The sequence below is a fragment of the Lutjanus erythropterus genome, chromosome 17 (assembly GCF_056507025.1).
Source record: "Lutjanus erythropterus isolate fLutEry1 chromosome 17, fLutEry1.hap2, whole genome shotgun sequence".
In the NCBI taxonomy this organism is placed as follows: domain Eukaryota; kingdom Metazoa; phylum Chordata; class Actinopteri; order Lutjaniformes; family Lutjanidae; genus Lutjanus; species Lutjanus erythropterus.
The window spans coordinates 9,716,150-9,731,532 of NC_139333.1; the positions used below are offsets into that span (position 1 = coordinate 9,716,150).

The following is a 15,383-nucleotide window of genomic DNA, read 5'->3' on the forward strand; positions in this document are numbered from 1 at the left end:
TCTCTTAAATCTGTTGGACAGAGACCATTGGTCTGTTCCTCATCTTCATAGATATATACAGTGTTTGCACATCATCATCTGCCAGGTTATGCTTTAAGTTTGCAATAAATAAGTTTTAAAAAGCCATTAAAGAAAACTAAATCTAATTTACTAATTAAATTCTGGATAGTCAGTTGATCCGCTGTGTAACCATATTTTATGGTTACATGGTTAAATGAATGATGAAATTATGGGAAAATATCATTATTAGTATTATTGTTGCTGTTGTTGTTTTATTCTGGTTGTGGGTTTTGACATTTTTAATTAGTTTTTATGTGGTTTGTTTAGTACTTTTTTATTTTTAGTGTTTTATGCCTTTATGTTTTTATGCTTACTATGCAAAGCACTAATAACTTTGTTTTGATAAGTGCTCTTAAAATAAAGATTAGTATTGTTTTATTTTTAAACTTAATTACTTTGATTAAATTCAGTTTAATTTAATTTAATTTAATTTGTAAACACTGCGGCTGATTTTTTTTTTTTTTTTATCTCTTCCATCTCTCTGCATGGAAGTGATACTTTTGTAGTTCTGCGGCACTTTTGAAAAGACTACAACTCCCACTAAGGCTTTCGCGTCATATGACAGCAGTGTGTTTTGTCATGTGACCTTGACACAGCTCAGTCGGTACTCCGTTTCCCTGTTTTGCAGTGCCACAGGCTCTAAACTGAAAACGCTCCGTTTCACCGCTTAACACTTCACCTCACTTTGTTTTCATAGCTCTGAAATTACACCCCGGCTTGTGTTTGGTGCAGTTTATCTGCTTACTAAGGTTTGTTGAAGTGTTTCATGTCAGACTGTGGGAGACTGACAGCCCCGGCGGCTCCCCGGCAGGCCTCTCTGTTCACCGCGTGAGCATCAGTTCTCACGCCGCCGTTGGGTGGGTCCGGCTCGGCCACAGGGACGGCATGGGCCCGGCGCACAGCTAGCCTCTGCTCTTCACAGCTCCAGAAAGGGATGAATCATATCTGTTGTGAAGTGATTAGCTTGGATGTCACTGCTAACGGAGTTTGGCTGTCAGAATGAACGGTGAGTTTGTTGTTTGGTTGTCTTTTGTTTGTCACTCACGCTTTAAAGCATAAACTGTCAAATCATGCATGCAGGAGTGGATTCAGTCACTTGTTACTAACCTCTGTGCTCAGACAGTAAGTTAGGGATTTCTGCTGAGCTGTTGTCTGGACTTCAGCTACTTCCCCACTGTTAATATCCAGACAATATCCTCTGCCGAATTTAAAACCTTTCTGCATTAATGGATAAATGCGCAGCTTTTGCTTCAGAGTAAATAAAACCACATTCAGTGCACTTTCTGTGGCTCTAAACCTGCATGAGCAATCTTTCACAGTGTTCCAGCTCAATGTGACCGAGAACACAGCTGATAGTTTTGTTTTGAAGGGGCAGGTTAACAGGAGGAGCAATTTTCTCGAGGCTTTTAGGAGCCCTGAGGTTATATAGAAGTGTGGTTATGACAAGTTGCTTCCCTGAGGCTCGTGTAAACATGTGGGCAGAGGAAAGGACCGCTCCATCTGTCTGCAAGTGTTGCCCTTAAGCAAAGCTCTTAAGCCAGAGTTGATCCAGTAGTTTTAAAAGCTTGTGGGGGACTGTGGTAGAAGTGGAGAACTCTTGTTTAATTTTCTTAACATTGGATTGAGAGAAATGCTGGAACAATAAGCATTAAAATATCAGATTGTGTCATTGTTCTCACCATTACCAGCACCTTTTTGCTAGAGAAAAAGAAGATTTGCGCCTCAGCTAAGGGTTATTTCCACCGTCAATGAATCTGCAAATAACTTTTTGGATTTGTAAATCATCCAGTTACTCAGTCAAATATAATCATGAGTTCACCACTGTTTCCTTTGAGCCTACAGATGTTATCTTTAATATGAATAGTTGGTGTTTTTCTTAAAAAAAAAGACTCAAACTTAATTATCAAAGTTGTTGATGAATTTTCTGTTTCTGTTGATTTAATTAATTAATCTACTAGTTGTTTCAGCTCTAGTTGTAACTTAAACAAACACAATAAAAGGGTACCTAACAAGTGTTGTAACAAAAAGATAAAGTTCCTTGAGGAATATTGCAGGAAAACTACATACTAACAACCAAATATATCCATTTATTAGTTTATTTAATAGTTTTAATAGTAATTATTAAATTAATTGCTAACTATTGAATTGATTAATCAGTTTGAGTAATTAAAAAAACAAAACAAGTCCAGATTCCAGCCTATTAAATGTGAATATTTTCATTTTTTTTTTAAATTCCTTTATGAGAATAAACTAAATATCTTTGGGTTGTGGCCAAAACGTGACATTTGAAGATGTGATGTTGGGCTTTAGGAAACACTCATCAGTGTTTATTTAAACAATTTTCTGACAATTTATGGACCAAACAACTTAGCGATTATTTGAGAAAACAATCAACAGATTCATCTGCCCTAAGGCACAGTATGCATTAATAAATATTGCTGCAATTGTAGCAGAATTAGCCAAAAAGCTATTTTTATCTGGGGTTTGATGTTACACAGTCGCCTTAAAAAATAGAATTAAATTAATTCTGTTGCTGCAGAACAATAACAATAAGGTTTTCTCACAGTGAACTCACTCCTGAATGTTGCAGACACACTGAAAGTACTTGTTATGCTGAGTTTGTTATATTTCATTTTGTTTGTTTGTTTGTTTGCTGGGTTATAATGCAGGTGAGGGTTTTCATGCAAACTGAAACTGTGTTTTCATGCTGACTGCGATGACCCATGGCAGGACTTTGCTCAGTAGTTAATTTCCTTCTTCTCCTCTTGGAAATGCATAATTAATACAGGAACAAACGATGACTGGGAAATGGAGTCTGTATTACAGACAAGAATACATTTTCTTAATCTATCATCAAACTGAATTTGGCTCATTTCCTCTGTTTGTGTGCGTTGTCCTCTGCAGGCACTCAGCAGAGTGATACCAAGAGGCAGCACCTCCTGGAGAGGCTGCTGGACGCTGTCAAACAGGTGAGTCGACTCTTATCTCTCTATGTTCTTGATCTGGGACACAACATGGTTACAATCTTTACTCCAAAATCTGCAACAGCATATACACCTCACACACTGAATATTTCCACTTCACACATTTTCTCAGCATTGTAGCAGAGGGACGTGCGATGACATTTGACTGTTTTTCAAATCCCAAATTGAGATTGGTTTTAAAGAAACAGTTCACCCCAAATTCAGAAATACATATTTTTCCTCTTATCTGTAGTGCTACTTATCCATTTAGATATTTTTGGTGTGAGTTGACCAGTTTTAGAGATAACAGCTGTAGAGATGTCTGCCTTCTCTCAAATATAACGAAGAAGAAAGGAAATAGTTCCTATATGAAACTGCTCACAGCAAGGTCTGTGAATTATCTTGAGTAACCAGATCACGAATTCTTTAAAGAGACACTGTTGTTGTCTTTTTCAAATGTATTTCTTTGGTGCTTTGATCACCACAAGCTGAGTGCAATCAAGTTCTATTATACTGGAGAGAAGGCAGACATCTCTACAGATGATATCTCCAGATCTCAGGAACTCACGCGAAAAGAATCTAGATGGATGAGTAGCACAGCAGGTAAGAGGAAAAATGTGTATTTTTGATTTTGTGGTGAACTGTCCCTTTAATGTAAAAAAAATGTGCACTCATTTAATTGGTGATCTGGATCTGTGAATTTCTACTGTAAATGACGTTGTTCACCAGAAAAAAGAAACTTCCAGATTCTGTGGCATTTCACTGCAACAGGATCATTATTTAGTTTTGGACAAAGTTTTTGGTGTCTGAACAACTTTTAGTTCCTGCATCTGTTATAAACCAAAACACACTAGAGGAAGTAAAACTGACCACTGTTAAAATGTTACAAGTTAGGTGCAAATATGTGGGTAGATAAATGACAAAATAAAGAGAAGAATTCAAGTTGTGTTCGTATTCTTATTCTATGAGATTCAGATTTTTTGTTGATGTCAATGAACAGGGAAACACAACATTGAAAGATGCGGTTTGTTGTGATGTCCTGTCCCATATAAACAGTATTCTTACTCAGTATGAAGAACTATGAAATTTTATTTTAGTAATTTAGTAATTAGTATGGAAAAGATAAAGTAGAGTGTGGAAAAATATTTGTTTTCCAAATGATTGCCCATATCCTGTGTTCTAGAATAGGAAATACAGAATTTCTGACATAAAAAGTTTACTTTGCTTTATAGTTGTGTTCATCCTCATTTCCATGGACGCAGTGAATAAACAAGGCTGCACAGACACTGTGAAAATGAAGTTATTTAAATTTTATTCAACTTATTTATAAAAGAGACTAAAAAAATATGAGAGGAACAATATTATATGATTTATTCAGTATGTTAAAAGAAACTAAACTGAGTACAGGTAACACAGGTTAGTCTGCTTCCACTTTGGGCAGAGAGGGTTTCTGATTTCAAGGAACAGCTTTTTTTTCATGATGTGTGTCACAGTTTTCTGCATGTAATGGCGTTTTTATTCAGGTGAGGGTGGCCATGCTTAAGATTTTGAGTTGAGATAAGGATTTTAGCCATGTCAGTGTAAAGTAGGGCTGCAAATTGTAAGCACCTTCCTTAATTGATAATTGTTCGTATTGAAAATCAATTAATCAATTATTGTTGTTATTAAAAAACATTGAAGTTTTGCTTATCAGTAATTAAAGCTTTATTTTTTACAACAACTATCGATTAATAAATTAGTTCCCAACTATTTTGATACTTGATTAATCATTTTGAGTCACTTTGTAATCAAAAAATGTCCAAATTCTCTGAGTTTAGCGTCTCAAGTGTGAATATTTTCTGGTTTCTGTTGTCCTCTTTTATGATAGTAAACTGAATATCTTTCATTCAAATAAATATCATTTTTCACCACTTTTACAGACCAAACTATTACTGATTAATAATTGATTAAATAAAAAAAAAAGTCAGCTGATTAGTCAGTAATGAAAATAGCAGCTTTAACATATTGCATGTGACAACATTACATAGCCTATAAAACATATAAAGACATAAAAGCCTACATGTTAAACACATACTTGAATATCAGATAACATGCAGAGCGTGCTCATAAAAATAATTGTTATAATAATTATTTGATAGTATATCAATTAAATGTCACCTCATTGATCAAATTCCTAACAACTGATGAGTCGATCATCAATTAATCGTCATCATCCCTCGTGTTCCTGCATTTTTTTTTTGACAGTGACATCACTTTTGTCTTTAATCCATTATCTCCAGTTCACTTCATCTGGTTATAATCAACACTTCAATCTTGCCGTCTACTGGCCCGATCAATAGGCTGCTGGGTGTTTCAGATTATTCAAATATCACATAATGCACCATTAGTGCTGGTCATCAGAAAAAGTCTGTCTATTATGTAGCTATTTCACCGAGTTAGACCCTCTTAGAAATGTGCTCACTGTGTGCTGGAGTAAAGTTTGAAGTATCTCAGAGGCAGCTATTATCATTCCCTTCATATCTTTCCAGTGCCAGATCCGCTTCGGAGGAAGAAAGGAGATTGCCACAGACTCAGACAGCAGGTAGGAGAAGCTGCCTGTTACCGAGACATTCCTCACTCGTATCTGTGTTTATTCAGTCCCCAAGAAGTTGTCTGGTTTGTGTGTGTAGTTCCAGGTCACTTGATGCTGTGGTGCTGCTTTAGGCTCCAGTATTTTCTTATCTAACCTCCAGCCCCTTCTGCACAGCGATCTGGCAACATTCCCAGCAAATGATTTAAAAAATAAATAAAAACCCTGAGAGTTTTGCAATATTTTCCATCATATCTAAGCAATCAAAAAGTGCTGTTTTTACGCCGTTAATGATGTTCAAAAAAGGAAAAAAAGATGGAGTAGGGTGTGAAAAAAGATGTGCCAACCTTTTTTTGAGAAATATTTGATCAAAATTTCATATCCTGTGGTGCTCAGATCTCATTTTAGCTACAGTTTTTGAACATTAATTACCATTTTTGCCTTGTTGTTAAAGGATCTCCTCGTGTTTAACAGCAATAAAAGCTGACATCCTCCTTGTTTCATCTAAAAGTGTACATAGTGTTATCGCTAGCTGAGTTTAAAATGCACCCATAGTTTCGAGTGGCATAGCACCACTCAAGAGGTGGGAATCCTGCGGGTCATGGGATTCATGTGGGATTTACACAGAATGGGTGTCAGTTTCACTATTCATCATGAGACTGGGATCGGACAGGGAAAAAGTCATCAGGGGTGGGCTTCATGATAACAGTAGGTCAGTTTTTTAAATATAACCAGATGTGTAATGTCATGGGTGGACTGTGGATTGATTGGAACATGATGGGAAGGGAGTCATTCTTCCTGGATTGAGATGGGATAATCAAGCATCACAATCAAGTGTACATAGCACTGTATATGGACTGTTTACCTTGGCCAGCGAGGGATGTCTCTCCTTACAGTGACTTGTCTTTGTCTTTGCAGAGTGATCTGTCTGTGTGCCCAGTTTGAAGCTGTGCTGCAGCACGGCCTGAGGAAGAGCCGAGGCCTGGCCCTCACCGCCGCCGCTCTCAAGCAGGCTGCGGGCTTCAGCAGCAAGACAGAAGCAGGTATGATTATATTTAACTGGCTGTATGGTCTGTTAAACTCGGGTCCAAACTCGAAAATCAAGGCAGCAACTTAATGTTAGCCTTCAGCCTTTCTACAGCACCTTTCTACAGGGTAGCTTGGCTTGTTATTTTGGAAGTCATGGAGGTTTGGAGGACGCAGGTGTGCCAGCGTCAGTGGGGAATCTCTGAGCACACACACACACAACCTGGCTGTGAGACTGGATGGCTAGACTACAGATAGGGCCTACAATTCAAAATGGCATGCAGAGGAAAGTCTCTGCTTCCCTGTTTCACTCCCTCTGCCGTGCTTTCTTTCTGTTTTTTTAAACCTCTGTCTCTCTGTCTCAGTCTGTGGTGGCCAGCACACCTGCTGTGGCTTTGCACTCCTAAAAAGCGCTGCTGAGATGCGCCGCCATTACACATGCAACTCGTGTGCTTCAACCCACAGAAGTTTACTTTAAATTCCAGTCAAGATCCCAAAGATCCTAAACAGCCTATGGCATGCTGAGCTGTGGGGAGACGAAATGATATTTGGCACAAAAACACAGACGATATCTGGGATATTTCCATTTGGTGTAATGGTGCAGTCACAAAAGCAACTATTTCATTCAATGTAATATAACTATGTAGCTCTAATGAAGTGCTGGAAGTCATCACACATCACATTACAAATCTGCACATTTGAATTGATTTTAAGCTGTATATTTAACGACTAATGACACAAATGTTGCGATAGTAGACCTTTTTCACAGCAGCCATTTTAACATGAATTGGCAGCTAACACAGGTGTTACTGATGAAAGTTCTGCTCTGTTAAGGTACAGAGGCTTAATTAATGTGATTAGTATCACCTGTGTACTGATTCATGTCAAATGGTTGCTATGGAAACGGTCTTTGCTGGATGTTGCAGTGTTTTTTCCTGCAGTTGAATTGTCTGTGTTCAGGTAGGTTTGGTTAGGTTTGCAATTGTATTACTGCCACATAGAGAGGTACCTATTGCTTTAAGCTAACCGCTTTAACCATTTATCCATTAGTTTTAGCTAACTATTTCAGCTGTTCATTACTTACTTTTTTGCAATTTTAGCTGTTTATTAATAACTTTAAGCGGACAGTTTTAACAGTTTAGCCAACTATTTTGACTGTATATGCATTAGTTTTTGAAAACCATGTTTCTTTTAGTTATTTATGTTGACCATTTTACGTGAATTATCTTTAGCAACCATTCATCCACCTGGGTTTATGTTACTTTTAGCTAGCTATTTCTCTGGTTGCTTGCTAACTTTCACACACTTGCAATGTGTCGTGTTCAGTAGGGGTGTCCCGATCCGATATTGATATCGTATATCGGTCCGATATCAGCCAAAAAAACAAGTATCGGATTTTATCGGACTGCATCTAAACTCTCCGATATAAGCACTCTGATAAGCAGTCCGTTTTCTGCTCCAGCACTTCTATCCATAGGTGACTCTGGTTGCTGACTATTGTTCTCTGTTTGAGTAACATCACTTGAAAATCTTCACACACTACAAAATAAGTAATAAAAGTATGTATGATTCGTGCTGATATCATATCGGATCGTTATCGGTATCGGCCAATACTCAAGGCTGCAATATCGGTATCGTATCGGAAGTGAAAAAGTTGTATCGGGACATCCCTAGTGTTCAGGTGTTGTACACTTGGCTCAGTATATAGGTGAAGTTTTCATTTCTATTTTCTCAAATTATTTGAGCCACTCCAACTGCAGAAGAAACTACTAAGAAGTAAGAAGTATCTCCCACATGGGGTACAAGTAACCCCTCATTGGGAGTCAGTGTTTCATGGCATCACCATGCAGAAATGAACAGTTTGAAAAGCTTCAAGATTCAGTTTTATTTGGAGCCATCAGAGCTAATAAAGGCCATTTTGCTGGTTGAGAGACATTAGTTTCACATTAGGCTAAATTGTTCCTACTGTGTCGTATTTAAGAACCTTGTGGCTATTAGTTCCAGATGGAGGAGAAATGCATGACTTCTGTAATGGCTGCCACGTCATAACCATTAGCATATCTGACGTTTTCCTGTATTTCACAGTCAATTAGAAGAAAGGATTGTGGCTGAACTTGTGGATTTGGAGCTCCCTAATGAAGCCAAGCCCTCTGACAAAGCCAGAAATAGCAGCCATAATTTTTAACACATTGTTCTGAGGTTATATGCTAATCATATGCAAAGGAGCCGCATAACAGCAATTCCTATTAATTACCACACCTCAGAAAACTTAACAGTGAAACAGAGCCGCGTGTGTTTTTTAATCTGTTTTTCCTGTGTTATGGAAAACACTGAAAAATTGTGTGAGATGAGTTCAGAGGTGAGTGCAAAATATGGAGAGGTGACAGATAGCTAGTCATGATGGACCTGTGAAAAAGGAGGTATGGGTATTTATTAATGAGGATGTACTGACTCTGAGGACGCCAGGAGTGTTTAACCATGGCTGCGCAGACCTTTTGAACATGTTGTGTAACTGAAAAATACTGATTTTCACAAATGACATAGAACCGATTTTCTCCTTCTTTGTCTACCTTCCTCTCCCTCCCACCATGATTCACTCCCTTGTGTCTCCTCTTTCTCTCGGCTTACCACCCTCCCAACAGAGTTGACTTTCTGGTTCTACGTGAAAGAGCACCTGAACCGGCACGAGCTGCAGCGGTTCTACTCCCTACGTCATATCTCCTCGGAGCTGGGCCGGGGTCGTGCCTGGCTGCGCTGCGCCCTCAATGAGCACTCGCTGGAGCGCTACCTGCACACACTGCTGGCTGACCGCCCGCGTCTGGGGTTAGTAGGAATAGTAGTGATTTCTGTATAATGTTTTTTGAAGAAATCACCATAAGCTTTTGCCAGGAATCACTGTGGGTCAGTGAACTCGATACTGTACTGTAAATATATTTGCATTTTCATATGACAAAATGCCATTATATTTTTGCATTTCAAGGAAGTCTTGCATGTACGCTGTTTTCATAAATTATACTGACACTCCAGAATCTGTTCACCTGTACAGGTGTGCTCTGTACAGCTGGTATTTCCTGAGGAATTCTGTTTTTTCTGTTTCTGTTTCTTTCTTGATCGGAGATGTCACTGCTGTGTTTTCTAGAACTTACTATGAAGACTGGGCTTTTATTCTCGATGAAGAGAGAGCGAGTATGCTCCCCACCATGGCTGCAGGTGAGTTTGTGTTTTAAGGTTTGGTAGTTGCAGGGTGAACATACGACATGCCAGGCTGTAGTAAGCCAATCAAAAGTTCTGATATTTCAATACTTTTCCAATACCAAATTTGTAAAATGATACAATGTCCATTTTATTACAGTATTGAAAGTAACAGAGCTTAAAAAAAATCCAAGTGCTCATTCAAGACCTCGATTCAGATTAGTCAGACTAGTCACCACATGCTAGTGTGGTGGTTAAATTTTAGATGCTAGCAGCATGGTTAACGTGATCGTACTTTAAAATTTCACTCCAAGGGAAGTGTACACCTGTTAATATCACATGTTATGCTAACACAGCATGCTAACATGGTAATGCTACTATTCTAACATGCTTACAGTTGGTATTTTATGTGCCAGCATCCAGCATGTGATAAAGCACAGCTGAAGCAGACAAAATGTACACATGTTGACATATAGCACAGCTAAAACTGATTAAAGTTGAGCTGAGTCTGTACATATAGACTGAGTCTGAGATGTCATAAATGACTAGCATATAAAGGGATGTTGGGGGGAAGGCCCCACTAGTGTTAAGGATAATAACAGCAGCTAAGTTGTGTCTCAGTTTTTTATCCATCCGAAGTGTTTCAGTCTCATTGAAATTCTACCATGCCTCACACAAACAGAGCTGCTGTAAAAGCAGTTATTTAACTGACTTTGCACTTTACTTGTTTAGCATTCTTGTTAATGGCTGTGCTCTTACTGTTGAACTATTGATGAGTGCAACTCAGATGAGCACAAACTCTAAAATATTAAGAATATATACCACTGATCTTATGCCAGATCTCTCCTTCTTGTTTCATGCACAAGCAGATCGCCTGAGTTCATCGTTGCCCACTCTCGCTTTGTGAGCTCAGAAAAGCTTACAAAGCATTTTGCAAAAGTTCAAAAGCTTCATATAATTTAACTAGACTAATCTGCAATAAATTACATTCTGCCTCTCTCTCTTTCCTGTTGTGACGTGTTTTTCAGGTCTGAACTCCATCCTGTTTGCCATCAACATCGACAACAGTGACCTGAATGGCGGGGTGACGCGAGGAGGAGGCTCCTCTGTGTCCCACCTCCTCAAGGAGTCCACGCAGGGCATCGGCAGCCTGTGGAAAGAGTCGACTCAGGGGGTCAGCAGCCTGCTGCGGGAGATCAGCACCGCCACGGCCGTGGTGCCCGGCTTCACCCCCAGAGTGGACGGTGCTTCAGACCCACTACCTGTCTTGCCACGCAGCACCTCTGCTGGTAGGAAACAGTAATATGCAATTTGACAGTATACAATATAATAGTCATGCAAGAAATATAAAACTGGATGTTCATTTTTCTTGAGAATGTGTTGCTTTAATCTGTGAGCAGAGTTCATTTTTCTTAATACAGTGTTCATGAGAATTTTATAGCATCATTTTCAGCCTCTTCTTCCTTCACACATTACATAATTTTGCAGATTTTGCAACTGAACCACCAGCAGCAAAGATGAATCATTTCTTCAAAACTTAAAGAAATGTTATCTACTTCTGGACTATTCACTGTATTGTCTACATTTACATGCACAAAATATTCTATATTTCTGCCCTTATTCTAAAAAGGGCAATGTTCCTACTAAGCTGTTTACATGATTAATTAAAATGAAAATTCCACCAATACTCCTGTTTACCTGCAGCCATGCATACTCTAATATTGCTCTACATCTAGATTATGGAAAAGTGGAATGGATGGAGCTGCTTGAGCCATTTAGTTTTTTTGCATCTTAAAAGCATTTTTCATATTTTTCCACTCCTGGCAGATTTGTTTGACTAGATGTTTTAATATTAAATCAAAAACTGATCCAATGTGCCTTTTAATTTCAAGTCAAAGGCAGAATTGGCAATTATATCCCAGTATTTTTTTCTGTCCACCCCATCTACTTGTGGCATCTGGCTCATGTTCGAAGGAAACAGAAGACGTCTTTTAAAAGATGAATTTGAAATTGTAATGACACTTGTCAGGACATAAAACCAAGGAGTCTGGTCAAGATGTGAGTCTAACTACGGCAAAAAAATCGAACCAAATTGTGACCTTAACATCAAAACTTAAAACAAATCATGAATTTGGAGAATTGTGACACCCCTAGTTTGAATACAGCCTCCAACACTTTCTTGAAAAGGGCATCTTTGTGATATTTGCACATATCCAAAAAATGCTGATATTCAAGTTGTTCATAATATTGTTCATGCATCTCTACCCCAGCAAGTCAGATAGTGTCATTCTGAATAGTAGTGGAAACTTAGCGTGCGTGTAAACATGGTTATCGTGAGGTGTTTCTGTTATTTTGTCCACCTCTTGAATGTAGTGAGTTCTACATCATGGTCCTTTACAACACGTGTCGTTTGAACATGCGTAATAAATGCGCTGGTAGAACAAATCTAGTGGACGCAACACAGGACGTCTGCAGTGAGCCGAGTGCAGCAGCAGGGATGAAATCCCCCATGAAATGAATAAACTTCCAGCATGTCCGCCTGCTTGTTTGACCTCATTTAAGCTGTCTGCCCCGGTCCATCCCAACGGGCCACAACACACTGTTTTTCTCTCCATATGTTCTGCACAGAGCGATGAACAGGCCTTTAAATTTTAACTGTGTGGTGTTAAAACTTTCCACTGGAATGAATGTAAATGAAATTCAAAGCTGGTGTGCCAACTCCTTGAGGTGGAAGGCCCGTTCACATTATTCACTGGTAAAAGACTCGCTAATGCGCAGCCAGGCTTTTTGGCTCTGAGGATGAGGAGAGAGTTGAACCACAGTCGATTAGAAATGCACTTTTAAAGGCCTAATTTAAATCAACTTAAGATGCTGATGTCACCAGTACTAAACTTTGCTGTGTGAACATTTGGTGGGAGCTCGTCTAGACAGGTGAAAAGTACTGAATTCATTGAAGTTTCACTTTATTCAAGGTTGAGATTGAGCTTTTTGTTCACTTCTTTTTCATCTCTTCCCACCCAGATTCAGGGCTGAGGAAAGAGCGCCGGAGGAAAAAGAAAATCACCAACATCATTTCCTTTGATGACGATCTGGATGGAGGAGCGGAGGATGAGGAGGAGGGAGAGGATGACTCCCAGAAGATGGGCGCTATGAGGAAGAGCCACACCGCTCCCGCTCAGAACAGTGTGGAGGAAGGGATAGATCCCCTTGAGCCGGTTTTCTCAGAGTCGCCGGCCCAGAACGGCCTGGCTGAGCCGGGCATAGTCAGCTGGGTGGGGTCACCACATCCCTCTCGTACTCCACCTGCCACTACACCTCCTCTGCCTGACAGTAAAAGTATAGACAACGAGGAGGAGGAGGAAGAGGAGGAGATGTATAAACCCAGAGCACAAACACAGGAGGAGGAGAGAATCAGCTCAGATCAGTGAGTCAGATCACTTCATTTCATTCATTCGTTGTAAAACAGAAATTGAGAAATATTTCACATTTTTTAAATCATTCTGACAGAAATAAAGGTGAGCTTGGGGCACAAATGAAAACCCATGGAGGTTTTTCATCAAGTGCATAAGCCATAATTTGTAATTAAAAAGTGCTTTTATTTTTGTTTGACTCTGTTTTATGGTTCTCTTATCAAATTATGGGCTGCTGCAGGTGATTAGCAGGATCCAATAGTCAGTTTCCTCTGGGCAAATTAAAACAGAAAACAAATGCATGCACAGCCTGCAGAAGTAGAAAGCCAACATTATAAAAAGTGTAAGATAGACCATTCATAGTCATTTTCCAATATAAAGTGCAAGATACATTATTTCATAGTTCAATAAAATTATTCCCAAAAAGCCCAAAGTGCAAAATAGGTTTTATTTCTTTCTCAGCTCCAAAAATGTATTCATAACACATACTTGTAATAATTAATAATTATTTTTTTGATAAAGGTGAAACGTGTCTCGCCAAACCAATATAAATTAAAAAAAGAGATGCAGCCTACAAATCATATCCAATACAAGTCATAGGAACATACTTGTTTGGTACAGAACCTTTCAAAAATCACAATATATAAATAATTATCAGTAAATCATAAATGCAATCGGAAAAATGATCACAAATATAATTCTGTTTGTATATCATTCAGCTCTAATACATAGCAGCATTCGTAACAAATCTGAACACACAGACCTGATCACATATTTTGAAATTCAGTGTGACTTGGACTTTTCAAGGATATCATTAGCTGCAATGTCAATTGAGAAAAACATTCCAGAAAATCTTCTTAGATGTAGTAGAGAAAAGACGTTCTTTATAACTTCAGAACTTGGCTGAGAATCATCACATTTTCTTCTGTATCAGAGTAATCCAGTGATAGCTGTCTGGACAACCATGGGTATATTTCAAAGAGGAACTGCTAACAACTAATTTGCCGTACTTTAATGGTGCTGATTTGCCAAAAACATAAACAGACACAGACTCACAGGGCTCAATGTGCAACTCACAGCATAACTCACTGAACCCATGGTAACACTGTACTTCATTATACATCAGGATGTACAACTGGAGGCTCACAGTGTCAGACTTTGGAACAGGTGAGGCAGGTTTATTTGTATAGCACCATTCAGTCACAAGGCAATTTAATGTGATTTACAGGAACCCAGAAAGAAACTAAAAATAAAGACATTAAGTAAACATTAAAATTGATAATAAAAGGGACTGGTACCCGACCCATATTGTTCTTTCTGCTCCCACAGAACTGTTAGTTCTTTTATCCATGTTTTATGTGAATGTCCGTGGGTTTTGGATTTCCGGGGGAAGGTTAATAATACCCTTAGAGGGTTAGGGAAGGGGGTTGTAGGTTAGGTGGTATGAACACTCAAAATATAAACAACAACATTTTGCATTGACTTTTAGCCTAGTTGTTGATGTTGCGTTAAAAATAATGTGATTAAAAAAGAGAAAAGATTAAAACTGCAGTGAAAAGACCATAAAAACAAAATACGTAAGCGAGGCAACAAATATTTAAAACATTAAAGGCATTGCTTTTAAAAAATAATAAAGACAAAAAGCAGTCAAATATAAAAACAATAGTTACAGATTACTTTAACAAGAAGTAATGTATCTGCTTTATTGGAAAGCTGCAGTAAACAGTAATGTTTTAAGCCCAGCTCTCAGGAAGCTTGATCGACTAGAACGTGTTGTGCTGTCGAGGTTTTCATCTAAAATATCCACAACTGAGCCGTTGGGGCAGAACAAGAATGACACATGCTTGTTGCTCTGGGAAAAAAAAAAACACAACTGAAGTTAAAACTGTAAAATGGTTTCAGGGTGGTGGTGGGCAGCCTGTCCAGTGTTTCCACGTGGAGCCCTCTACAGATGATGACCGACCACAGCAGCTCAGACATCCTCATTCCTCTGAACCCTGCAGACCCTCAGCCAGGTACTGTAGTCCTAAAAACACCAAGACACAGACTTTATACAGAATCATGCACCTACTTAATATTTTATGTTACGTACATTTTTTGCGTATAAAAAAAGTTATAAGTTATGCTGTAGCTGCTCAATGCTCTAGGAGTGTGTTTTATTTC

At 38.7% G+C, this 15,383-nt stretch overlaps 1 protein-coding gene across 1 annotated transcript in view; it reads left to right on the top strand.

Annotated features, from left to right (window-relative positions):
* Positions 1-657: 657 nt before the first annotated feature.
* snx29 (sorting nexin 29) overlaps positions 658-15,383 on the top strand; it is a 172,919-nt gene continuing 158,193 nt past the window's right edge. The window contains exons 1-9 of the mRNA XM_084740643.1: positions 658-1,066; positions 2,965-3,029; positions 5,552-5,604; positions 6,511-6,635; positions 9,261-9,441; positions 9,758-9,828; positions 10,839-11,099; positions 12,832-13,234; positions 15,123-15,235. Of these exons, the coding sequence (XP_084596769.1) occupies positions 1,060-1,066; positions 2,965-3,029; positions 5,552-5,604; positions 6,511-6,635; positions 9,261-9,441; positions 9,758-9,828; positions 10,839-11,099; positions 12,832-13,234; positions 15,123-15,235 (1,279 nt within the window). The 5' untranslated portion in view covers positions 658-1,059. The remainder of the gene's footprint in view (positions 1,067-2,964; positions 3,030-5,551; positions 5,605-6,510; positions 6,636-9,260; positions 9,442-9,757; positions 9,829-10,838; positions 11,100-12,831; positions 13,235-15,122; positions 15,236-15,383) is intronic.